The sequence below is a fragment of the Dermacentor andersoni genome, chromosome 6 (assembly GCF_023375885.2).
Source record: "Dermacentor andersoni chromosome 6, qqDerAnde1_hic_scaffold, whole genome shotgun sequence".
In the NCBI taxonomy this organism is placed as follows: domain Eukaryota; kingdom Metazoa; phylum Arthropoda; class Arachnida; order Ixodida; family Ixodidae; genus Dermacentor; species Dermacentor andersoni.
This window is the reverse complement of record NC_092819.1, coordinates 44,473,526-44,500,349: the sequence shown is the minus strand read 5'-3', so window position 1 is coordinate 44,500,349 and position 26,824 is coordinate 44,473,526. Positions and strand designations below refer to the sequence as shown.

The 26,824-nt window shown below is 46.7% G+C and overlaps 1 protein-coding gene across 1 annotated transcript in view; it reads left to right on the top strand.

The window, feature by feature from the left end:
- LOC126522002 (SEC14-like protein 2) overlaps positions 1-25,338 on the top strand; it is a 31,945-nt gene extending 6,607 nt beyond the window's left edge. The window contains exons 2-11 of the mRNA XM_050170772.3: positions 4,770-4,839; positions 5,770-5,813; positions 5,877-5,939; positions 7,369-7,462; positions 12,605-12,699; positions 13,534-13,612; positions 13,747-13,827; positions 16,471-16,557; positions 20,868-21,293; positions 23,662-25,338. Of these exons, the coding sequence (XP_050026729.1) occupies positions 4,770-4,839; positions 5,770-5,813; positions 5,877-5,939; positions 7,369-7,462; positions 12,605-12,699; positions 13,534-13,612; positions 13,747-13,827; positions 16,471-16,557; positions 20,868-21,293; positions 23,662-23,756 (1,134 nt within the window). The 3' untranslated portion in view covers positions 23,757-25,338. The remainder of the gene's footprint in view (positions 1-4,769; positions 4,840-5,769; positions 5,814-5,876; positions 5,940-7,368; positions 7,463-12,604; positions 12,700-13,533; positions 13,613-13,746; positions 13,828-16,470; positions 16,558-20,867; positions 21,294-23,661) is intronic.
- The last annotated feature ends 1,486 nt before the right edge of the window (positions 25,339-26,824 follow it).

Below are 26,824 nucleotides of genomic sequence, written 5' to 3'. Positions count from 1 at the left end.
GAACTGACGAGAACAAGTGACGCACACAGATGTGCATACGTACATCCTAAATGAAGGGATGTTGTTGCTTTTCACACGCCGAAGCGCTTGGTAACTCACGGAGTCTGTCACCTTTGTGCGCTCACAATGCAAGCCACGAAACCCACGTGCGTACACTCAAGTTCGTTGGCTTCACGGTTCCTGATAGGGCTCCAGCAACCTTCTGTGCCGGTACTTGATAGGAACAACGGAGCCACAAAGAGAAACAATGATACGGTTGTCTTTGAGTGCTCTTCGAGCATTGCTTCATGACGGACCCGATAGTCGGGCAATGTGTACTGCTGAAAATACCACGTGGCTGCGCAATTCTGTCGTACCAGCCGGAGTACCGGAAAATGCGGGCCTTATATTTGCACGGTAAATTACAGTGTGTCGTCAACGAATTACCAAAGCAGCATTCATTGCCTTTATCAATATTTTTTTTTTCAATTTAGGGCACATATGTCGGAATCTTGGAATGGAAACCAAGTATTCGTGAAGTTTATGACACCCACATAGCAGAAATCTCGTTCTTTGCACCCAGTTCAACTTCATCAGCACTTAATCTTCCTACAGCGCTGGATTTGAAGAGGGGGATCTGACAATAACGCTGGGCTAACAAAGGGTCCTTCTTACGAGGAGTAGGAGGAGGGGTGCTGCTTGCTGCAGGCGGACCTAGACTTGCAAAGTTTGCCGGCATGTTGCTCAGCCCGAGCGCCACCTTTCAATCGCAGTACGGTCTGAAGCCCATCACAGACGGTCTAGTAACAACAACACCCAGCATCAGAATGAGCTTGACAGCGAGCGCTACGCGTTGCCCCTTATCCAAACCACGTCGTCCCACGCGGCTCACCATTCACGTTATACGACCCCGCGTATTCATTCCGTGGGAATTTTAGGAGGAGCCAAATCACCTCTCCCTTAAATGTCCCACGTCCTCGCGGTGACCGAATGTCACTCTCACTAGAGTGTGGGGCCATCTCGCGCTTCAGTCCACCTGTTCATATTTTACGTTCTGCTTCAAGACGCTTTAGTGTGTAATGTTAACTGTCCCCAACAGCTGGACAAATTCACACACGACGGTGATGGGACGAATCCTGTCTTGTACCGCAAAGCTGGAGTTTGCTCTGACCCTGTGAGGATGCGACGAAGGAGAGCGGCTTCAGTTCTGTTAAGTCCCGTAATAACACAAGGTTGGTGCGGTGGAGACCACAAAGAACGGAAGTGGCTTACGAGGAAGCTTTAGCTCGGGCCCAGCAACGCGGCCTATTCAAATACATGTAAAACGCAAAAACGTTTTCTACGAGATAACCTCTGCACCGATTTTAATTAAATTTGTTGCGTTTGAGAGAGAGAGAGTTAAATTCTAGTGACTGTTGGTAGCGGAATTCTGATGTAGGGCCTGAATTTTGTTTAAAAGTTTTGAAAAATTCTAAAGTTTGAAAACAAAAATAGAAGCACGAAGTTTACAAATTAATAGCTCTGCATCAAGCAGAGATATTGCGGTTCTGTATAAAGGACACCCACTAGACCACTGAAAGCGGACAAATGTGATATGTCATTTTATATCTTACGTTAAGTTGTTACGTCGTATAGAAGGGTTCTGCAAAAGCTGTATTTCCATATTAATAAATTTTTTTCAAATTCATTTGTAACTTGCCAATTTAGCCCGCTTTAGATGTACTATTTGGTGCCATTCACATAATTAAGACATCATTTTTCATTGCTGAGTTACAGAGTTGTAAACTTGATAGTTTGGTTTCCCGAATTTTTTTATTTTTGCCGATTTTCAATAAAACATTGGCGACCTAAACCAAAATTCGAAACAGTCACTAGATCTTCAGTTTCTGTTTTAAATGCAACAATCCTCGCCAAATTTGGTGCAGTAGTTGCCGAGAAAAATGAATTCTCCTTTTACATGTATTTAGACAGGAGTACCAGAGCTAAAGCTTCCTCTTAAGATGACCTGCTTCATGTCTCTTTCTGCGTACTGGTTAGCCTTCTTCGGTGGCTTGGACTGCAACACTTTGCGCGAAAGACTGTCAGCGGCCTCGTTGCCTGCTACGCTTATATATGAAGGCACTTACTGGAAAACGATGATTAATGCAACGTTCGGTAATTCTTTAACGACATGTAACGTACGCTGGATGCACTTGATAAGGGGAAACCCTCGCTGAAATAGGTAAAGCTCAGCATTGCTGCCTGCAAAGGGAACAGCAGGCTGATGCTGACTGCAATGACGTTTCCGCAAGGCTACTTTAATGGCGACACTTTCACAAGCCGCAAAAGACGCGACGCGAAGTAGTCTGGTAGCCAATGATGCATAATTCTCATATCACGGTGTTATCCAATCCTGTATTTAATATGTTCATTGGAAGAAACACTTTTTCTTCACACTGCGTTACCTTTGGACCCCGATTCCTCCCCATCTTATGGGACTTGTTTTTGTTCGAAGAAGGTACATAAATTGACCTTCTTCGCGTCGGCGGGCCGCAAGCTGTCAAGTGTGGCTCACTTTTTCCAGTTTTGTTTTGTTTAATATTACTTCTCTCGGAGTGGAGTCGGAGCTGTCGACAGCGGGAACAATCTTGTGACCTGCGCAACCTAGTAATCTGCTAATCTCTCTGTAGTGAACAAAGCAAGGCAAGAACAAAGGCACGTGACGCACCAGAGTTGAAAACAGCGATATACCTGGTAATCTTTTGCCACTTGCGAAAGGCCCATCCTCATGCATGTCACAGAGGTACAGAGAAAAGTGATGAGGGAAAAGGGAGAGAGTTGAACCAGGCTGCCCCTGTTTGGGCTACCTTGCACTCGGGAAGAGAGAAAGGGGACGAGAAAGATGCGCAGAAGGAGAGAAGAAAAATTCACGACACACAAGCACAAGTGTTGTTTGATTAGTCACTGACAAGCGGTCACACAGGCTGCTGGATCTCAAGAAACGCGGCAGGTTTTGCATATCTCAGACGCACGTGGCCACAGTTCCAGAGTCTTCAGTTCTTCACAAGGCTGGTCGTCTAATTTTCCTAAAGTGTCCCGAAGGGCTAGCCTTTCATCTTCTTACGATGGGCAGTCAGACTAGAGCTGCTTTAAAGTTTGTTCTGTGCAAGGGAATCCTCGCGGCCTGGGTGGTATCCCTAATCTAAAACAAACAGCAACTTTTGGGCCAGCTGGCAGGTTTTCATCGTATAAAGTAAACAGCTCGCAAGGCACAGCGGTTGGAAATGTCAGACGCAACGCGGGCGCACTATTCATAATTAAAATTAATTAAGCTCTGGTGGTTCTATGTGCCAAAGCCCCGATCTGATTATGAGGCACGCCACAGAGGGGGGCACTAGATATCAGAATGAATTTTGACCACCTAGGCTTTTTTAACATGCACTTAAATATACGTACGCGAGCATTTATACATTTTGCCACCATTCAAATGCGGCCGCTGCGGCCGGAGTCAAAACTCCGACCTCGAGGCTAGTGTGCGCATCGCCATAGCCGATGCTGCTAGGGGTCTAATGACGAATAAAGGTTTTATCGGACTCACAAAATAATTGCTCTGTATACTAAGGCGCGTGGTGCATGTAAAACGTTCAAGGCACGTCAGCAAATCATGCTGCTCATCTAGTGTAGCTTTCTGTCATGAGAGGCGATAGATGCATCTAACAAAATAGGCAGAACTTTCTCTCTTTTTTTTTTCATCCTCTGCATACTTTTCGCGTTGTTTTTACGATCTATTTCTCGGTGAGAACTCGTCGGACGAGTTTAGTATACAGAGTCACGACAAAACGAGCACTCGTTTAAGTTACACTACAGCGTCCCACTTTGTAGCACACAATTTGCCAGGTGCGCACAGCGACTATTATTGCGACATTCCTCATCTGCGCGAAAATTTGAAATGTGCCGTAAGTGTAACTAAGCACAGGCACAGCTAAGCAGCAAGGCAAGCAGGCAGGCAGGCAGGCGGGAAGACAGGCGGTTAATGACCCGTGAACAGTCTATTTGGATAATGTGTTCTTTAAGCTCGGTGGCGGCGATAGCAACAAGCGTCGTCGGCGGTCGGCGAAACAGATAACGGCCGCTTGCGTCTGGCCGCTTTTATACACGTGTCATCGAATGCTCTACATGGGCTCTAGGTGTCAAGCTAAATTGCATATTGTGCCACAAACAACTACGAGCGCGCCTACAAACTACGACGGCAGAAAGATGACAAAGCCACGCTGCGGAAGCGAATGATCCAGGCTGCATTGAATGGTCATGCAAGCACGTATTCATCGACGCACATCTGTAGACGAATGTTACTCTACACGAAGAAAAACGTCAATCAATCAATCAATCAATCAATCAATCAATCAATCAATCAATCAATCAATCAATCAATCAATCAATCAATCAATCAATCAATCAATCAATCAATCAATCGATCAATCAATCAATCAATCAATCAATCAATCAATCAATCAATCAATCAATCAATCGATCAATCAATCAATCAATCAGTAGCGTTTCACTTGAGGCAGGGTCCGCTTAAAGCACGCAGCAGTCCGCACTAACTAGCCATGCAAACTGAAGGGCTACGCACTGAGACGCGTGGGACCCTCTGAAGGCAATTCTGAATGTAACGCCTTATTAGAGCGACCGCCCTTATGAGGCGCTAGCAAACGCACAAATATACGCATAGTCACGCATGTGGTGGACGCGCGACACTTTAGCCTGCAGCGACTCATTGTTGACATGTTCGCCTTGTTCTGTTCATTCAGTTTCGCGAAGCGGTGGCCGACGTCCGGGGGCCGGAGCACACGGACGCCAACCTACTTCGATGGCTTCGAGGTGAGGGCGCCTGTGATCTGTATTGCGCATCTAGGGTGCACAAGTTGGCCTTGGGCGAGGCGAGCACACAATGGCGCCACAGCAGGTAACTGTAAACGAACCCACAGTATGCGACCAAGTGGATATAGTAATACTTGCTGCAGCGCACAACCTGGCCTAATAAGATTTGATATGTGGCTCAGGTCACAATTGCTTTTGCTCATTAACCTGAACATGGAAGCTCAGTGAACTCTTAAGTATTTCGGAAACAAATTTATTGTCAGCAGGTGAGCAGAGAAAAACGGCATTGCCAGAAAAACAAAAAGGAAAATCGTAAGAAGTTAGCTCTTCAGGTATATAGTTTGACACCATCAGACTATCAGCCAGACTATTCTGTTGTATTTCACCTAATTGTATAATTAGTTATTAATAGTTAATGAACTGCTCAAATATAATAGGCAGACCAGAAGAAGTGCCAATGAGAAAATTATAGACCCTCCTGAAAAATTATCGATACAGCTTTCTGTTGCTAAATACGTGCTACATAATTTTTTTCCGGACCTAAAAGAAAGCCTGCAAAACACAAAAAAAGTAGTCGCGCGACATTTTTCAGGGACGTCCTCTGAGAGGTGGAAGCCCGTTCCGTTCCGTCGTAGATCAATGCGACGACCTCAAACCATGAGAAGCCGATGTCCTCCTTCCTGCTACCTCATGGATCGAACCAACATTATGTTGTTTCGTTGAAGCTCACGTACAGTTGTCTGAATAACGTGCATGTGGGGTGTCGTGTGTATCGGACGCTCGCACATTACACATTCTGTCGTCGCTTGCTGGCAGCACATTACGCACATTCCCTCAGTTGAGGCCGTTCCCGCGAAAGATTTGACTTCTGCATGACGACATTATGGTACGTTCGCGACCGGCCTTCTAACGAATGCTTTTGCTCCTCAGCACGCGAGTTCGACTTGGACCGGGCGGAGCACATGTTTCGACAGGTGAGACACGTTGGCGCCCTTGGTGGGCGCACAGCCCTCGGCTGAGCTTTGCTTCCCGAACAGCACCTGCGATGGCGCAAGGAGAACGGCGTGGACACCTTGCTCACGGACTACAAGGTGCCCAAGGTGGGTTTGCCGGCTTCTGTGTCTCCACTGCTACACTCGTACTTTTTTTTGAAAGTTCTGAAGTTTTAAAAGGTTTTGTGTTAAAAGCTCCGAAGCAACCCCACAAGTGACAACGTCTGCGACCGGGCTCTGTTGTAAGGCTCATGTAATACAGCTGGCACTGAGCCTTCCAGGAAAGTGAGGACTGCTGTTTCATATCGACGTATGGGGCACTGTAACGAGGCACGTTCTGTGATGGTAGTAAATTATACGCTGCCCTGTCCGCTCACATGTGTAGTGGCCTGGAAACGATTAAGGAGTACTGTCAAACTATGTGACAGCTGTGCTGAAAAGTCACCTGTTCAGAATATGTTCGCCAGATGGGCGGAGCCGTATGTGAATGTATTAGCAGCTCACTTTGCAACACACCAGCTTACCAATATCACTGAAAAGATAACTGCATCGTGACAGTAATCCTCTACGGGATAGAAACGGACGGTAACGAAGGGAGTTAGAGTGAATCTGCTGATTACGAAACTAAGTGACGGAAAGAAAAATTAGAGTTTCTAACGGCAATAGCGAGCGAACTTATGTAACGCTGAAATCGCTGATGGTCGGTGGAACAGTTTTCATCCACTAGAGTCATTCGGCCGTCGTTTAACATTCAGGAGTAGTACAATGACCGGATGATGTCAACACCACCTAGAAAGCACAAGGCCTTTTCACTCCGATCCATGACATCATGCTACCTGGCCCGACTGCCGCAGAATCTAATGGCGATGCTCCAGAATAAAAAAAAGGTGTTTTCGACGTCACTGCTTTCGTCATGCCAGCCTTGGCAATGGGGAATTTCGGGCCAGGTAGCATGACGTCTTGAATCGGAGGGTACAGGGCTTTTGCTATCTAGGTGGTTTTGATGATATCGACTGTAGGTGAAAAGCTAGTTATTTTTGGATATGTCATCGGCTGTGACGTTTCAGATTCGCCGTGGTAAGGCCGCCAGACACAGTGGTACATAATCAGACCTTTCGATTGGTAGCACGACGGCTGAGTTGATTAGGAGATCAAACACTGCGTAAATGATATTGTAGCTGAGATTATGCAGTTGGAACTTTTTTTACAGTGAACAGTATCGATAACCAGACAACAGGATGTACGACCACTTGGTGACAAACAATACTCAAGAACAAAGCGCTTTTTGTTGTTGTTGCTTTATAATGACTTGGTTCGGAGCACCTTCCTCAGCCATTCTTGAAGACTGTCATATTTGGTGAAAGGGGCACGGGTAATGAAACTAAGTAGAGTGCAGGCAAGGTGTGTTACAAGCGGTCATATAAGCATAATGAGCATGTACTACTCCCTAACTATGTGGCCTACACCGTCAGTGAGGCCAGAAATAAAATGAAAAAGAAAATACGAAATCGGGCTCGACCATTTCTCAATGTTACAGGTGATGCGGGAGAACTTTCCCGGTGGCATCCTGGACTGCAATCCGAAGGGACACCCCGTCTGGCTCATAAACATCGGCAGCGTGGACATAAAGGGTGAGGCGGGCACCGTTCCTGTAGCGAGAAGAAATGGAGGGCAAAGAGGAGAGAGACGGTTGTATGAGCCATAGGTGATGTCCATAATCCCGATGTCCATGACGTGTTTCTGGCTCGCAAAATCGCTTCCGCCGCGTGCAACCAGCAAATTCATGGCCTTTAAGATCCGCACTTAAAATCCAGAGGGCGCCACACTGTGAGGCGTGGATTCGGACACCACCTATTGCATGGATGGTTGTATTTTACGATCATTCCCTTTGAAATGGACGAGAGCTGGTGCCACCAAGGTCGTCATTTTCTTTAACTTTCTTGGCGCTTATTCAAGTTGTTTAGAGAGAGAGAGAGAAGCTTAATACTATGTGAAGAGGTTAGCCTAGCGACATGCCTGGCACATTACTCCAGGTGGGAGAGGGGAAAGGATGAAAGAAAGATCCAGTTTCCTCTAGCAATGAACTGACTAACTTGTTTTATCGCCTTGAGTAAAATAAGCAATGTTCCTTTCAGTGTGTGCTCCCCTCTTTTACGCCTCCAATACTCAAGTCATCTGCTCTCTTTTACGGTTCTCCACGGAAGATGCATTCACCTTTTCACTGCTATCTTTAAAACTCAAGGTCACCGGCAGGTAGCTAAGCCTCGGTTTGCCTATGTATCAGTAGTGCGACATTGTGGGGCAGTAATAAGGGGCAATGCACTCCGTGGCAGACGCCTCAAAGATAAACTTCGTAAAGGTTGACGTTACGTCTTCTTGGTATACTATAGAACATGTACTTGTATAAAGCGCTTAAGATGATGCCAAAGAAGGTACTCGTGTTGCGTCTTCCTTCTTCGTTTGTCTTCCTTCTTCGTGTTTTCAAGATATTTATACCTGTTACTACGGATAGGAGAGTTGGGGGCGGGAAAGAAAGTCCAGGAATCCCCCTCCCCAATTCGATCCTCCAGTAGATGCACTAGCTCGTTAGGAGAAGGAGCTGCTTGAAACAACGAATATATTGCGTAAGAAATTACCCTTCGCGGTCATTCGATATCCACCCGTTATCTTCATGAAAAAAAATTGACTTAATCTGCGAAGACATTTGCTTGTAAGCAGGGCCATAATAACTCCGAAAAGTAACGCATCCTGTGAGCAAGAGCATACTGTGACTCGCCGAACAACAACAAAACAACAACAACAACAACGACGACGACGACGACGACGACGACGACAACAAATAAAAATAAAAGCAAACGAATGTATTCATAACTTAGACGCACCAACTGAAATTGTTGAGTGGACCGGACAGTTTAGCGATGCCAAGTTTGGATTGCACTCGCCAATTTCAAGTCACATCCATATGGCGGAGAAGAAAATCTACTTTATCGCGGAATCTCTGCTCCGCATACTTTTTCTCACAGGAGTACGCGAAGGTGGTTTTTGTTTTTCTGCGCTCGAGAAATAGTGCACGCACACGCGCGTGCCAAATCTTGATATTTGAGCCACCCGTCGGAGCCCGTTCGTTCATGACCCTCTCGTTTCGATAAAGGCCCCGCGCGCCGCGAACGACGCGAGCCAAGCACGAAGCGAGATCTCACCGCGCGCTGACCCTGCGGACAAGGACGGTGCACGCCTTGCGTCAGGTATGACGAAGCCAGCGCGCGCTATATACGAGACCGCGGCGAGGTGAATTTCGTCGCGCTCTCCGCAGCCGGCGACGCGTATATATGGCGGCCGTGAACGCGGGACGTGTTCCGGCGGACGAACACACCGTGTCCCGACCTTCGGCGGTCGCGGGCACGCTGCTCCGGTGCTTTGGAACTCTTTATCCTCGCTCGGGCAGAACTGATTGTCAGATCCAGGTCCGATCGGACAAGCTATACATCCTGTAACGCCTAACCATGAGCGCGAAAGAAAGAAAGAGAGAGGGGGGGAATAGAGAAAGCAAGAAAAAGATAGAACACACCAATTCGTTTCGGTTCGTACAAAGAAAAGAAGACATAGGAGAACCGGCGGCGGTAGTTCAGTGGCCATGGCGTTGTGCTGCTCAGCTCGAGGTCGCGGGTCCGATCCCGGCTGCGGCTGGCGTTGCGCAGCTGAGCTCGACGTCACGTGTTTCTTCCCGGCAACGGCGCCCCCAATTAGATTGGCGCAGAAAACACCACACACACACACACACACACACACACACACACACACACACACACACACACACACACACACACACACACACACACACACACACACACACACACACACACACATACACGCACGCACGCACGCACGCACGCACGCACACACACACACACACGCGCGCGCACACACACACACACACACACACACACACACACGCACGCACACACACGCACACGCACGCACACACACACACACGGACACACGCGCACACACACACACACACACACACACACACACACACACACACACACACACACACACACGCACAAAGAAAGAAAACGTTCATGTACCGTGCACCTAGTGCACGTGAAAGAACCTCGGCTGATCAAATTAATCCGGTGTCCCGCACTGCAGAATGCCTCATAATCGCATCGTGGTTTTGGCACGTAAAATTTCATATTTCTTTTTTTTTTGGAACGTATCAAAGTGACTTACTCAACGACACCGAACTCAGCCTATAGCATTGCGACTCCACGTGCACGTTGAGGTGTACCACCAGTCCGTGCCATTGCTATTTTTATTGTCTTGTTTGTGAAGGTCGCGGGTGAGATAATGCATAATGCAGTCTCAGCCTCTTAACGCTAAACAGATCGTCAGCCCTCGGTAGGGCCTTCGAGCGTTCGAGGTCGACTCGATCGCTAGCGCACCAAATCTAAAGCTACAAGTCCAGAATGAATGCTGCTAGTACCAGCAGACTGTAAAATGGTCACATTTAGCTTAGATTGTTGATAGCAGTCACAAAAAGATAAGAAAGGCGTTATTATACAAAATTACGCATGAAAATTACGGACACGAGTGCTTAAACAACGAGGCCGGGTTATTATTTAAGTATGACTCACATTGGCCTTGTTTCCTAAGTGTGAATGGTGTAGAACCGGATGCTGTCTCTTTTTCTTTTTTTTTTCTAGTAATCTCGGTCGATGCAACTCTGTACACTTGGGCGCAGGCAAACCAGTAACAGCTGTAAGCACAGCGATAACGGCCATCACATTCGTCGGTCGTCGACATATGATCTCACGCGTCAAGTACGCATACCGTTCATGCATGTGCCATAGTACATTCCAGAATATTCACTCGTGCTCGCTTACATTCGACAATGTACAACAGCGTTCGCGTCCGATTAGACAAGATTCTTTCGCTACAGAACGCGCGACAACATTAGCAAATTTTCGAATGTAGTAGGAGGGCGTCTTGCGCCGACCGAGTGGTCAATACGCATGATAATACCGTAGTGGATATACTAGGGTAGTGTGTAGGCGTAAGGCAGTTCTGGTGGAGCCCATTTAATTTTCGTTTTATCTGGTTCCGCAAGGCAAGGTTATCTCTACGTTTACCTAAAGAGCCAGCTTTACTGCATTACTTACCTATCTAGGGGGTGAGCGCACGCCTTGATGGCCTGTAGGGAAAGGTGAAGGCAATTAAAAAAAATTAAATTATAGGGTTTTACGTGCCAAAAGCACTTTCTGATTATGAGGCACGCCGTAGTGGAGGACTCCGGAAATTTCGACCACCTGGGGTTCTTTAACGTGCACCTAAATCTAAGTACACGGGTGTTTTCGCATTTCGCCCCCATCGAAATGCGGCCGCCGTGGCCGGGATTCGATCCCGCGACCTCGTGCTCAGCAGCCCAACACCATAGCCACTGAGCAACCACGGCGGGTAAGGTGAAGGCAATATAAAATAGAAAGGACAGCGTTGCCTCCACGCAGTGTCTTTTCCGCCAAAAAGTGACGTCGTTTCTGAAGGGTATTGTTATAGCGTAGATAGGCCAAATAACTGATAAGGAGTGAACGAATTTAATTTCATTTATTTTATTCTGCAAAATTATATTCTATGAAGTCACAAGCCTGCTTCTTTGTGCAAGCAAAACAAGTGTGACTTATGGTGCTCTTTGGCCACAATTGCCCCTCGCGCCATAAAAACACGATGATCAATCGATCGATGAATAAAGGCACGCTTCATTAAAAGAAAAATGAAAGAACCCCGAACCGCAACGACTTGATCGGCTTTCGGATATTCCTGCAACAAGAAAGTCAGTACGAAACACTTGGTGCGCGATGTTATTCTTCAACGCTGTTAGTGGCCTTGTGTAGCGCTTTTATCAGTCAACTTCCTAGTCATATCGAGCTTGGATAGACCAACTTAAAAACCACGTTCATCCTGGACATCGCGGACGTCTTTTCCTAAACATGCTAAATTCAGTGACTGCTACCGAGGGTAGCCCAACTTTAGCACGTCGAGGGTATGCGATGGAAACTATTTCTGCTAGTTAACCAGAATTAGAACATTTTCTACGCACGTCCCCGCGCTGATATAAACTACTGTCGTTCCATATCTTAACACTGCACCAACAGTGGCATTCACCATCGTTTGTTGCGCAAGCAATCCTTACGGTTGTTCCTTTTTTTTTTGTTGTTACGGAACAAAAGCGCACCCTGGCACGGGAACTGTTTAACTAAAGTGAAAAGTTAGTTGTGGGGTTTTACGTGCCAAAACCACTTTCTGATTATGAGGCACGCCGTAGTGGAGGACTCAGGAAATTTCGACCACCTGGGGTTCTTTAACGTGCACCTAAATCGAAGTACACGGGTGTTTTCGCATTTCGCCCCCATCTAAATGCGGCCGCCGGGGCCGGGATTCGATCCCGCGACCTCGTGCTCAGCAGTCCAACACCACAGCCACTGAGCAACCACGGCGGGTGTTCAACTGAAGTGATCAGAGTAGGAAATTTGCCGGCATACGATGTATACGATGCATCTAATTCGCACAAAATAGCAGTGGGCTGGGGATCACAGGAAGACGCCTTCGTCCTGAAGATGGCTTTAATGCGGTGCTGCTGCTGATAATGATGACGACGGCACTTACGTGTTTGTAAATGTGTTCTAGGAGGTGACCCAAACTGTGCACGACGTGAACGGTGTGGCGAGAGTGTTGCTAGGAGCGTGGCAATCATGCCTTCCCGGTGGTCCTCGCAGGTTTCCTGCAGGTGCTGCCTCAGGCGGACATTTACCGCCACTGCATGTACCTGCTCGAGCTGCAAGAGAAGATCAAAAAGGACACGTCGCGCAAGGTGAGCGATGGGCACCGGGTGCTTCTTTCACATATACGTGCCAACTTAAATGCTGCACGTTGATGCAACTGTCATGAAGATCGGGCGCCATTATACTGCACAAAAGGATGTGGAAACACAACAGTGCCTTTTTTGTTGTTGTTATAAACATCTACGGAACCTACGAGGACACACGATACCACACAGTTTCACCGAAGGCTGGAGAATGTAACCTACCTGTTGAACGCTGTGACAATTTCAGTGGCTTCACGGAGCTGAATATAGCATTACATCTAAGGCTGCATGTTCTTAAGCATGGTGCACGTGTACGCAGAATCTGTTTGTTTACTTGTTCTTAATTTGCAGACCTCACTAATTGCTTTTTGTTTATCCTTATTTGTTTTAATATTAAAGTTAGGTTGTCACAGCTATGTCTCCGCACAGTGAGATCGTTATTAATCAAATTTTCAATACTTTCGCTCCTAATAGGCTACAGCGCACTACATTTAGGTTGCCATTTCATCTTCAAGAAAACGGCTTGCCTACGCTGCAAGATATCAACCCAAATGATGCCTTGGCTGGCCGGCGCTTGCCAACGTACGTACAACGCGTGAAAGCCGTATTATCGGTTCTCCCACACAGGACTGGTCCAGTGTGAAGTATACGGTACACTCACCTGCCTGTAGAGCTTGGAACCGTCACATTTTAGTGCGCAATTCCAGAGCATTAGCTATTTCAAAGCACCCAAACAACAATGGGAGGAAACGCTCGGCTTCATAAGAACTGCGTGGACATTTCGTCCGAACACCCCATTTTAGGATGTCCTCTTTTAAGACTTCTGTCTCGCCATTGCAGTTGGGAAGAGAGATCGAGACGCAGTACGTGATCATGGACTACGAGGGCTTTTCAGTGCGCCAGCTTTACTCCTGGCAAGGTACGTGCCAGCGGGTTTCATGCAGCACAAATACTTAAGAGCCGCGCATTTTGTACTTCGTGCATGATTAACTGTGTGCCGTTCGTTTCACTGCCAGTCGTGTTGAAAAGCGTCTTGTTCTTCATTGTTCGTAGTGCTCAACCTTCTGACGGAGTTGCTCAAGATGTACGAGACAAACTTTCCGGAGTCCCTTGAGAAGGCGTTCGTCATCAACGGTGAGCGTGCGTGAACAGTTGGCGACGGTTCACGGCACAGCGCGACTACGCTTAGCTATACGCTGTACATAATTTAGTTACCGTCGCAACAACCCGCTACGCGGGCTCAGGTAAGAGAAGCGCTCGCAGAATATAACAAATATTTAGTCAACGGGACGGGGAATTCAGAACAAGGCTGTGACGCTGTCATTTGTCTCAGTTGAAGCCTTGCTGTAACTCTGATAAGTGAACCAACGACATCTGGACAGTACGACGAGACTGTCACGGGACCCTCGGCTAAACGTAAACTATAGACGGCAGCCTGGTGACCATGACTCAGCGCGCAATATTCACAAGCTCAAAACACAACAGGACGTGCGATGGTCTGTCGGCCGCGGTTGTTCTACTACGTACTTACCTGCGGCGGGCAGTGCTGCTCATTTCAAATGTGGCCGCTCATTGCACTCGAGTCAAAGAACGCGAACGGCGACCTCACGTGATCTTTCGAGCTTACAAAGGCAGGTGGTGCTGAGATGCGAGAAAGCGTCACGTAAGGGTACTCGAGGATGTTCGTTCAAGGCTTCATTCAAGCCCTGCTACATATTTTACGGCCCAGAGATGACGTCCGATCACTATTCCAAGTGTATGCAGCCGCACCGATACGGGCCATTGAGCTAGGAAAGACACTCCCCCTTAATAGGATCTTAGCGAAGGCCGTTAGACAAGCTAGTTGGCTGCTAAATTGGTGAAACATGTTACCAGCGCAAAATCGAACAAAGCACAGACAGAAGACACTGACACAGCAGCACTGTTTGTATAGTGTCAGTGCCTTGTCTTTCAGTACTGTTCGATTTTGCAGTGGTAACATCTTTCATCAAAGAACAGAAATTGTCGCTTCGGGGGAAACAACTGGCCACCAGGTCCCATATGACCATCAAAACAAATAGGAAGCCCATTCAAGGAACAAGAAATACAAATAGAAATCGAGTCTATATATGCTGGCAGATTTCGCCCTTGTTTGAGCGGGCGCATACATTATTACTGCTAAAAATTCTGCGAGATGCTAGATTTACCTGATGCTGCGCTTCCTTTTCAGTGACGTCAGCATGGGTTCGCGCTATTAAACAGTCGTATAACAGCGAAACTGTGTGCTTTCTTTAAAATAAGCCTCACTTAAATTGACCCAAATTCCGGTACCTTCGGTCTGCGTTTACGCGGAGTGTACTCTACTATCGCATTTTTGCGAATCAAATGCGTGAATAAACTTTGTCCCACTTTGAAAATAACAATATTACTATTACAAACGTGAACTGACGACACGTTACAACGCCGTATCCGCGCTCTTAGGATAATGCCTTTTAGCATACCGCGACGGGCGATGCACTGACGCGCGAGACCAGCTACGTAGGCGTCGGAGTCTTAGCGCATGCGCATCGCGGTAATGGGGCGCCCTTCGGTCTATACGTGGTCTATACTAAACGCTCAAACGGTATAGTGATGTCCTTCGCCGATTGGCGCGGGCCGCTGTATGCGTTGGTGTAGGACGGCTATGTGGACGCGAAACGCTCTGCTGTAGTGGAATATTAAGCGTAAAGCCTCCTGCCATTGAGAGGTAGGCTTTTTTGCAGAGCTTTGTCGCCTAGCGGCTAAGTTCCTTCAACTTCATTGTTGAAGGAAGAGAAAGAGGTTATCGCAATATGAAAACCGTGGCAACGGCCTCATTCGATGGAGGACACCTGGACCCCAGCGTCATGAGTAAGGAAGCGGCAAAAAATCCCGATACGAGGGTAAAAAAATCGCGTCGAGAACCTTGTTCCGAATAGTAAGGCACTCTCTCAAGCTGGAAGTTCCGTAAGAAAGCTCGAATCGCATATGTGCAAGCATGGTGTTTAGGATTGCATTGTCCTGCGCTAAAAAAAAAAAAAAAGAAAGAGGGAGAGAGATAGTAAGAAAGAAAGAAAGAAAGAAAGGAAGAAAAATAAAGTTAAAGAGATTTACACGTACTTTTAAACATGGAATTTCCTGAGCAGAACCTTGTTTCACAATGAAAAATTAGCTTCGTGAATCCTTGCCTGCAGCGATGATTTCACCCATAAGTAGATTTTTCATTAGTTGGACAGCATCGCGAAAGTGACAGTAAAGTGCCGCACATTAAATTGTGCAGTGAAAATCGAGCAACACTCGTGCGAAAGTTATTGCGCAATCTATACTGGGATTTGCATGAAGCTTTTGAACGAGTGGGTAATTTTTTTCGTTTGCGTGTGCGTCCTAAACTCCGTTAGAGACCTCGAACAAGAACAGGTAAGGTTGGTTCACTGACGTGTCACAAGTGAGAGACAAGATAAATCTCATCGTCACCCATCACCCGCTAAAGGACGTTTCCAATCATAAAAATAAAGTGATGGTTGAAAACAGAGTTTCTTTGGCTTTGCTTACAGCGCGTGCCGAGATCTTACTTTGTCTTTCTATTCGAAAAGCGACGTTTTTTAAAACTGTTCTTGCCCATAGGCGACGCGACAGTCAGCAGATTCCCAACGTTGTCGCCAATAACTCTGTCCGGGTTCTGAAACACGTGACCTGTGCCGAGTTTCAGCTCTCCAGTGATTGGAGAGCTGTGGTGGCTCCTGGTCTAATTACATGATTTACACATGCCTCTCATCGCAGTGCCCAGTTTCTTTCCTGTCCTGTGGAAAATGATGCGGCCCCTTTTGACGCAGAGGACGGTGAACAAAGTTGGCATCTACGGCAAAGGTAAAGAAATACGAAAAAAATTTGCAGCGTTTTTACAGCAAAGCTGTTAGCCTTTCGGTGGTTATCATTTTAACGCGTTAACGCTAAGAAAGTCCGGTGTCGGCATCGACGAAGTTGTCCATGAGCGAAAATTGCGGTATGTGTTTAGGTATATGAATATACCGCGCCTTGCTGTATGACCTGCGTTATATGCGGCTCATATTGCCACACCATTCTATCGCTGAAGTTGTTCGTACTTTGTGTTACATTCATGACGAAGTTATTCCTCGCAGTTTGAGAATGACAGTCCGCAAACAAATGTCATGAAATAAAACACCGACAGCGGATGTCTTTTATGTTCGATCCTCTCAGACTTAAACATTAAAACGGCGGAACAATAACAGAAATCTGAAAATCATGCAACTTTTGTGGCGTGGTTGTGAAATACCCCCAGGATCGGCCCACGCAAGAGGTCGCGTTTATACCAGAAAGCTCGCCTTCGTGCATATAGTTCGCCGCCAGCGTTTCCCGGTAAACATTACGGTTAGATAAGTTTCAGTTGTCGGGATGCGTGAGAAGCAGTCAGGGATCCTTGAATGCTATCGCGTTCCACTCTTAAAGGCGAAGCTTAAGCATCCTCCACTTTTTCGTGCTCGTTCATGAACAAAAATTATCATCATCAGGAATGGCTCATACCCCCTTAAGGAAGCAAAAAAAAAAAAAAATGCAATGGCTCATACACCCGTAATGCAGAGGCTACAAACACTCGGCAAAGTGAAGCGAACAGTGCATACATTCATTGAAACCACCCATACAACACATGGAACAGCCTACGTTTCAATAAAGAACAAGCTCAAAACAAGCATCCGAACCATCAGTAATGCATTGCATACCCCCCTCAGCATTTGTAGGGGCAGTTTTGCAACAGGTTCGCTGGACACCCGCTTTCGCAGTGCCGGGATGGCGAGTCAACTTTTTTTTTTTTTTTTACAGGCTTCTGCACTTGTGCCTTTTGTGTCCACCGATCTTTGGAAACGTCCAATGCAGTGAACAATCGACGATATCCATATTTTGACTTTATTATTTTTTTTGCTTGTATTGGCGCAGTTATTGCTGTGCGCCGGTCTGTACGCTGTACTTCGTAATGCTCCGTCACCATTCTCTCTTTCTATTACCGTAACCTCTTTCATTTCATGTGGAGTAGCCAAAGGGAGGCACGCCTGGTTATACCCCTCCACCCTTCATTCCCCTTTCGCTTCTATTTTTCTGTCATTTTTAGGGGGGGGGGGCAACACCTTTAGTAGGCCTTGTGTAACACAATTAGGCACTTTCTCCTTTCCATATATATGTCAAAAAAAAAAAGGTAAGAGTGATGATACAGACGATGTGTCGAACCAAGCAGACTGGGTGCACTTGTAACGAGGTAAATAATTCGCGGAAACATTAGAAACATTTTTTTTCCCGTAAAAAATGAACGTTTCGTCCATTGGCTTATACGAAAGCGAAGTGGACGAAACGCTTAATTCGAATTAGGTGATTACAGGTTTTAGAATGCATTTATGGTGCCACAGACTTTGCAAAGCCAGTTTAAAACATATTCTCGTTTTGTGAAGCAGCCCAGAAATCTGCAGTAGCAATGTCGCTGCGCATGTAGCGGAGTAACCACAGTTGCATTCTTATGTGAACCCGTATAACGGCGTCAAAGTTGAGGTTCATGACGACTGTGGTGAACTTATATTGAAACAGCGCTCACGAAACATGGGCTACGAAAAAGCACAGGTACACACGATACGTCTGTCCTTTCTGAAATTCTGTTTTTTCACCAATTGGTGCGTTTTCTCCATATCCTCCCCCCCTTTTTTTGACATTAGCGCTATTTAGAAGCGACATACACACATCAAAATGTCAGTGCTGCTTTCCTCCGTTCACTACTTGACGCCACCTCCCGACGACGGCATGATGTTACGCTAGCAACGTTAGCTGTACCAACACATGGCCTCCGAGGCCATCGGCACAGCGTGGGCAATGCAACGCCACTCCGCTAGAAATCTCGAAGGCCAGAATCGAGACGACGCTTAGCCATAGAACGCTATCGTTAGAGGGAGGCACTCGACAACGCAGCAGTAGCTCTATGAAATTCATGATTTTTCTTATTTTTCAGCTACTCAAGCTGCTGGTAAATGGAAAGTATACAACACTATCATGCCTAAGGTCCCATATGCCCTGGCTCACTCGAATGCTTTCTTAACGCAGAAAGTTCTTTTTTTTTTTTATTAGGCATTCTGACGGGCACAATTTCAGCAAGGATGTCGCGGCGGTTATCAACATCCATGGGATGCTGTAAATGTGAAGGAAACAAAATTTAAACTTTTCGACGTGCCTGTGCCAGTCGCATTTCCTACGAAGCTTGTACTAGGTTTCCTGTTTAGTCGGACGCTCCTGACCTGTTAATTTTCCGTGAAGCCTGCTCTTGAATTCTGAACTTGCATTTTTCAACAAAGTGGACTGACAATCAATCAATCAATCAATCAATCAATCAATCAATCAATCAATCAATCAATCAATCAATCAATCAATCAATCAATCAATCAATCAATCAATCAATCAATCAATCAATCAATCAATCAATCAATCAATCAATCAATCAATCAATCAATCAATCAATCAATTTAGCGCTGAGACTAATGCAAGAGTGATAGTCTTGCATGCCTTTAGGATTAGCCAGAGTAGAACGGCGCATGAAACCGTTATGGGACGAGATCGAAGGAATGAGTGTAGCGTAGCGAGGAAAATTTTTTTTCATCGTCGTCGTATTGTAATTCTTGACAAAGCGCGAGTGAAAAGTGCAATGAGCATTATTCTAAATTTAAGGATTTCCAGGACGAAGTATATTCCAGTATGCTGGAGGCAAAGCGCAACACCGCACTCAATTCAAATTTAATTATGCGTTCAGGGAAAGTGAACTTGTTGCGGCATACTCTTTTCCGCCCATCAGCTCTTCGATTTCTCTGTCTCAAATTATGTACGCGATTTCGCCATTTTATACTACAGGAAAGCAGAGCGAACGCTAGTCCTGGTTAGTCTCTCTGCCCTTTCCCAATCCTATGCTCTATCACCCTCTCACGAGCGTCCCATGCCCCTCTCCCGAACGAGCATCCGACGCGTATGCTGGTTAATTGAATGAATAATGGGCTTTAGATTACTAAAGCGGAACTTTCGCTATGACAGACCATACGGCGAAATGTTCTAGGTTAACTACGGCCACGTGGAATTCTTAACAACGTGCACTAAAAATCCGCATATAAGAGTTTTCTGAATTCCACTTGCATCAGATTTCGGCTATCGCGACCTGGAATAGAATTGCCGACCTCGTGGTCAGCAGAAAAAATAATAATGTCAAAAACAATATGTGCAGCCCCGGAGCCATCGCAAGTGGTAATTGCAAGTGGTAACGCTTTGGTGGCTTTGCTGCATGAGGAGAAAGTGGCCGTCTCCTCGTTAATATTTTTTCTTGTAGAAACCACCTTCATTTGTTTAAAGACGGAGATGAAATTGTAACATCGTGTGCTGGTTTGTCACGTTGATTCCTTATCATAAATTTTCATGTTATCTCGCGGTATATACGAAATACAATTCACGTGTGTTCTTCGTCGCCTGCGATCACAGAATGGTTCAAGAACAACTCGCGTCAATTTTCACGAAAACTGGCGGCAGGAATATGCTCAAACACACCTTTCATACAGTTCCGCAGGCATCTTACCTTCAATACGGGGTGAGTATCCTGCCTAATCGTTTTCGAGGTAATTCTGAAAACGATCGAAGGTAATGTGCATTACACACGGAGCCGCACGAGGTTGTGCTGCCAGCGTAAATTCAAACGCGAATAATTACGAAAGTACTTCATTGCATTGCTGCGTTTCCCGATTCACCTTCGTGACTTCACCCGATTCACAGATTCACCAGATTCGTGGCTTAATTCAGACACCCCAAACGTACAATAGGTGGTGTGCAAAATCGAACGTCTACGACATGTTCCCGGCTCCCAAAATCGCTTCCACCACGTGCAGCCAGCAAAAGCATAGCCTTCACGACCTGCGCCTGTTTATCCAGAGGGCGGTACCAATGCGGCGTCGATTTGGACACAACCTATCCGGACAACTCGATGAAACCGGCCACGTACAGAGCGATTATACGTCGCACTTCCACGTAATTACGCGTAACAGGCGTTGTGATCACTCATTTCCTGTTCGCATTTCAGTTTAGGCTGTTTGTGCATTCAAGCAGGTGTTTTTGACGAGCCCGCGGCTGACGCTCATCGCCCGCGCTTGCAGACGGCTGGAAGGCCGCCCTAGCCGAGTGCATGGACTTGACCAAGCTGCCGGCCCAATGGGGAGGCACCCTCAAGGGACCCGACGGTGACCCGCGCTGCCCGCACCTGGTGTGTCCCGGCGGCGAGGTGCCGGACGAGTACCGCGACGAGCTCGCCTCCAAGAAGCTCTGGGGGCGCGAAGGCGTGCAGCAGTTCTGTGTCGATCGGCGCGGTCGCTACGAGATGCCCGTGGCCGTGGACCAGGCCGGCTGCCGGATCCGGTGGACCTTCCAGACGGCCAAGGGAGACCTGGCCTTCGGAGTTCGCTTCCAGCCACCGGCAGGTGGCGGGGGAGGCGTGGAGGAGCAGCTGCTCGAGCTGCACCGCATTCCCTCCTGCAGCCTGGTGCCCGAGCACGGCTCGCACGTCTGCACAAAACCCGGAACGTGTAAGTGATCCTGTCTTTGCAGGGAAGTCACAGAAAGCCGCAGTTATGTTTAACATCGGAGCGCCCTCTCTGACTATGAGGACGGGTTTGATTTGATTTTGTATGCGTTGGAAGTGACGGCAACAAGCACAATTTGCTGCCGGCTTCTCTCCAACTGTAAATTGTTAAAGGAAGGAAGGATGGCGATTCGCGAAGTGAAACATTTCAGTTACATAGCAAGTTCTTTTTTTCAATATTGGAATCACCATAAGTTCTTACCCGGATATAAAGAGGCAACCAGTCATGTCCATTTTATTAAAGAGTGTAGGAAGGGTCATGTGAGTGTCTCGAGGCACGTTTTCTGTAATTTTATAATGATTTTATTTGTATTAGATGACCAGATCAAATGTGCAGATGGCCAGGAACTGCTCACAGCCTGGAAGGTGTAAGCGGTCTTGTCACTGTAGGCTTCTCGTGGGTGCAACTCAGCTTGCTGACGCCATACATAACTGAAAGTGCCCTCCCTAAATTAAAATTAAAATAAATCATGGGGTTTTACGTGCCGAAACGACGATCTGATTATGAGGCACGCCGTAGTGGGGAAACTCCGGATTACTTTTGACCACCTGGGGTTCTTTAACGTGCATATAAATCTAAATGCGCGGGTGCTTTTGCATTTCGCCCCCATCGAAATGCGGCCTCTGTGGTCAGGATTTTATCCCGCGATCTCGTGCTTAGCAGCCCGACACCAAAGCCACTAAGCAATCATGGTGGGTCAGTGCCCTCCCTGTTCTTGAAGCCTGGTTCCCGATGCTTTCGGACCGTAAGAACTGTTTCATATCGTTCGCTGCTTCAATAGGCCGGCAAGTGGCTCTGACAGAAACGTTATTGTGCATGCTTACGAAAGCTGCCTTCTGTGATGTTTGGCTGCTGAGCACGAGGTCGCGGGATCGAATCCCGGCCACGGCGGCCGCATTTCGATGGGGGCGAAATGCGAAAACACCCGTGCACTTAAATTTAGGTGCACGTTAAAGAACCCCAGGCGGTCGAAATTTCCGAAGTCCTCTACGGCGTGCCTCATAATCAGAAAGTGGTTTTGGCACGTAAAACCCCATAATTTAATTTAAAGCTGCCTTCTGAATGCATTGCGCAGGTCTACGCAGTCTGGCCATACGTATATTTGGAGGTTGGCTCACGAGACTCTTCGCGTTAACCGTAACTTGATATGCTTTTCTTGTGCGCAGCGTGAAATGATAAAGGGGAGATATCTGTAGGGCCAGCCGGTGACAACCTTATGTAGAAAAGTAAAAAAAAATTAATAAAGGATAATAATTATGTGAAGGGAAGAGAGCGCCTGTTTCGGGAGCGGATTCCATCGGCACATGAGGGTAGGAGGGTTTGCTTCTTACGTCGCGCGACAATGGGCATGCAACACCAGGGCCTGACACAATTTCTCGTGCTTTTTTTTCCCCGAGTGGAAGGTGCAGTATGTCAAAAGTTTCGAAGCCGCTGAGCGCGTGACACCATCTGTATGCAGGGTACGTACTGTGCCACCGCTAATGCTTTACTTTCTGTACTTATATTCAGGTGCATGTTAAAGCTCCCCTGGTGGTCCAAGTTATTCCGTAATCCCCCACTACGGCGCGCCTCATAATCAGATCATGGTTTTGGCACGTAAAACCTCATGATATAATTTAATTTTAATTGAGGGAGGGAACTTCCAATTACGTATGCCGTCAGCAAACTGAGTTTCACCCATGAGAACCCATTTATTTCCTTTTCATGCGAAACATGCTCTTCAAAACTTTTTGTCTCTCTCTTTCTGTTTGGGCGTATGCCTCATTCGCCATTATTGTTCGTAGTTACGTCTCAAGGGTGCCTGAATCAGGATCTTCAATATTGTTCATGGCCAGTCAGTCTAATAAACTTGATTGATTGATTGATTGATTGATTGACTGACTGATTGATTGATTAATTGATTATTCACTCACTGACTGCTATTGCAATCTTAAACGAAAGTTGAAGCGGTCTGGCTACACTGAAGAACGATTAGCCTCATGATAGGAGAAACACTTGTGTTTCAGTGCTGAGAGAAAGAAGAAAAGTAAAGCCTGGAGGTTAAATGTGCTTTGAATTTTTGCGATGTTTGTGATTTGTCAACTCTGTTGATTATTTCTTAATGCTTTCTAAGAAGCATTATTTTTCGTGTTGTAACTAACTTCTATCTGAACTCTTGGCCAATATGAAGTGGTCGCGAACATGACTAGGCTTAGGTGCAGCCTCGATTTATATTATTGTGTACACTCTGGTTAGGGATTCCTCCTGCTTCGTTTCTTTATCGTATTCTTAGAAAGGTGATGTTCAATTGGCTCGTTCCTTCTCTTTGCAGACGTGCTGCAGTTCGACAATTCTTTTAGCTGGATGAGCAGCAAGGAGGTGGCGTACGAGATCCAGATCGTGCCACCACCACCACCTGCCAGCTGATGTGGCGGACGCAGGAGGGAAAAAAACACACAGAGTTTCGTACGAATATCGCGAGAGGGCATATAGTCTCCCACTGAGGCCACTCAGGCATAGCGGTGCAAACGCGAGGTGTGCACGAGCTCTTCCTGACTTTGTTATGAATTTTGTTGCGAGCGTACGCCTGTGGCCTCCTTTATCAAGACATCGACGTTCAGTTTTCATGCGTTTGCGTGGCAAAACATCATTTATGGCAAATATTTGTACACATTGTGGCCGTCACTGGCGAGACAGTCCTCCGTCAGCAGAGGAAGTTTTCAGCACTACGATGATTAAGTTGCTGTTACTGCTTGCCTCTCGACTCAAGTCAAGAACTGAAGGTGCCACTAACAATTGCAAACGTTGCCGCTTCGCCATTATCGCCGTGAGCCGCACAAAGCACGACCCAGTACGATTACGAAACCACCTAAACCACGTAAACGGCCGAGCCAACATTGGCAAAAGCGCGTTGACGGAATTTGCATATACGTCACTCGCGTTACCCGAAACCGGGCGGATCTCGCAATTGCTTCGACGTCACCGGTGGGAGAATTTCTGAGCGCGATTTCGGCGATCTGAAAGAACCAACCTAATGTACTTAGAGCACCATTTTTTTCGACCACTCGAACAAAATGACTATCTCTGGAGCACTCCGAAACGACCACCCCAAGGTGTCACAAAAATACTACACTCCTTGGGGCGTACCTTTGCCCCACAAAAATAATCGTAATCTATACTGCGTGCCTTACCTTTTTTTCTTTTTTTACCCTGTGCGCCCGTTACTTCCAGGTTCCGAATGGCATGCACGTTACCTGAGTGACAGCATTCGTGACAGAAAATTAGCGAGCGCAGAGTTTTCAAGAAAGGAAACATAAGCGAGACAGATGACGATTATTGTCGTGGGACAAAGACGTAGGCCCTAAACTATTGTAGACGTGAACATTCACCGGAAGTATATCGTTTCGAAGTTGTCTTAAATGCAATATTTGGGAGGCTTGTATCAACCAAAATCCTAATATTCACACTTTTGCACGCCGCACGTCAGTGGCGTTCTAATGTCAAATCACAATCAAGAACTGCCGAACTGAAGATGTAACAATAGCACGACAAGCGCACGAAATCCATTTATAATAAAACAAAGTGTACCATTACAAACAAGGTATTACTCGCGAAAAAGAAGGATATAATTATTATCCCTACATACTCGTCAACTTAAATAGAAGTACTGTTATCCACCCAAAAGTAGGCCGGAACTATAAAAGAAATCCCTGACGGGTTTCGGTTCATGAAACGTTTACGTCAAACTTGCTCCACTTCGCAGGCTTCCGCCGAACTGATTTGGCGTACTCTGCAATTGCAATCGCCAACTTATTTTCGAGGCAGTGCATGCGGTATCTTGACAGTATTCCATGGAATGGAAGGGCTGGCGGCATTTCTTTCATTGCATTTTTCTTGTCACATTGGCAGACGATGCCCGTACGCGGAAAACGAGCCACACCTGAAGTATAGTGCTATGCGCTACTTCTCGTCCTGATGGTCAACCAATAAATGTTATGTTTCAAAATTATTTGAAAGTGTTTTCTTTCTATCTATATATATATATATATATATATATATAGGGAGATACGATCTCTCCAATGCTATTCACAGCGTGTTTACAAGAGGTATTCAGAGACCTGGATTGGGAAGAATTGGGGATAAGAGTTAATGGAGAATACCATAGTAACTTGCGATTCGCTGATGATATTGCCTTGCTTAGTAACTCAGGGGACCAACTGCAATACATGCTCACTGACCTGGAGAGGCAAAGCAGAAGGGTGGGTCTAAATATTAATCTGCAGAAAACTAAAGTAATGTTTAACAGTCTCGGAGGAGAACAACAGTTTACGATAGGTAGCGAGGCACTGGAAGTGGTAAGGGAATACATCTACTTAAGACAGGTAGTGACCGCGGATCCTTGAAAAAAATATTCCTTGAAGAGCGGCACCTATGTGCACATTGTCACATTTTCAGGGACCCAAGTTTGACTGCTGTTGTCTCGGCACAACAGCCCGATGTGCTACCCACTCCACCAAGGACTATCCAGTGGACCAGGTAGGAAGCAAAGCGGTTATAAACGAACCTACATAGATACAAACATAGATAACCCTTAAAAAGTGCGGGAAATACCCTAAGAATGCTAACGAATTAAAAACAGCGTTCATTGCCATGCCTTCGGCATCGACCCAGAGTCTTCATTCTCTCGCCGTTCCTGCATTGTCATTCCGTCGTCATCACGTCGGCGTCGCCGTGCCGTCATCATCATTCCGTCTCCCTCATTCCATCATCGGTAATCATACCGTCGTTTCAGTTGTTTCATATGTTTTCCAGTTATAGTGTGTCCATGACTCCAAAGCAGCCCTGCAGACACAATTACTGAGATCGCTTTCCCGGAAACCGATCTCGGGCGCCAAGGAAAACCGAGACGGCGAGGCCGGCGTACAGCGTCGACAGGGTCATCGGGCATACGCGGAGGATGGCGCTTGCTAAACTGCGTGCGCAGCTCGTGACGATCGGTCGACGACAAAAGAGTGCGCGAAGTCTTGGCCAGACGCACGCACTGGTGCGCTTTGGGCTCCTGTCGGAAGTTTCACGCGAAAACAGTCGTCATTACTGCGATAAACAGTCATCGCCAGCGGTCGAACCCGCGACTTCGATTTAATGTCAGTGACCCATTATAACATGTAACGATTTAGGATCGTTAATTACGCACAAGCGTCGGTGAGCGAAAAGCGCGACGATGACGAAATCGAAGCCAATCGCTTAACGAACAAGAGCTCCAGTAGTTCTCGCTGGACACAGGCGTGTACATACACCGAAGGCGCCGGGTGTAAATTCTAGGCAATAGTCAGAGTCCCAGCCGAGCGCTATTCCGAATTCTCCAGTGCTACGCTCGTAAAATACTGCGCGCGTGCGTGGCTTTCCTTCCTCCTGCGTGTTTACACAGGCTCTAACGCGTGCCGATGAACGAAAAATAAGAAAGAGAAACCCGCTGTTGAGCCAGCAAGTGCAAA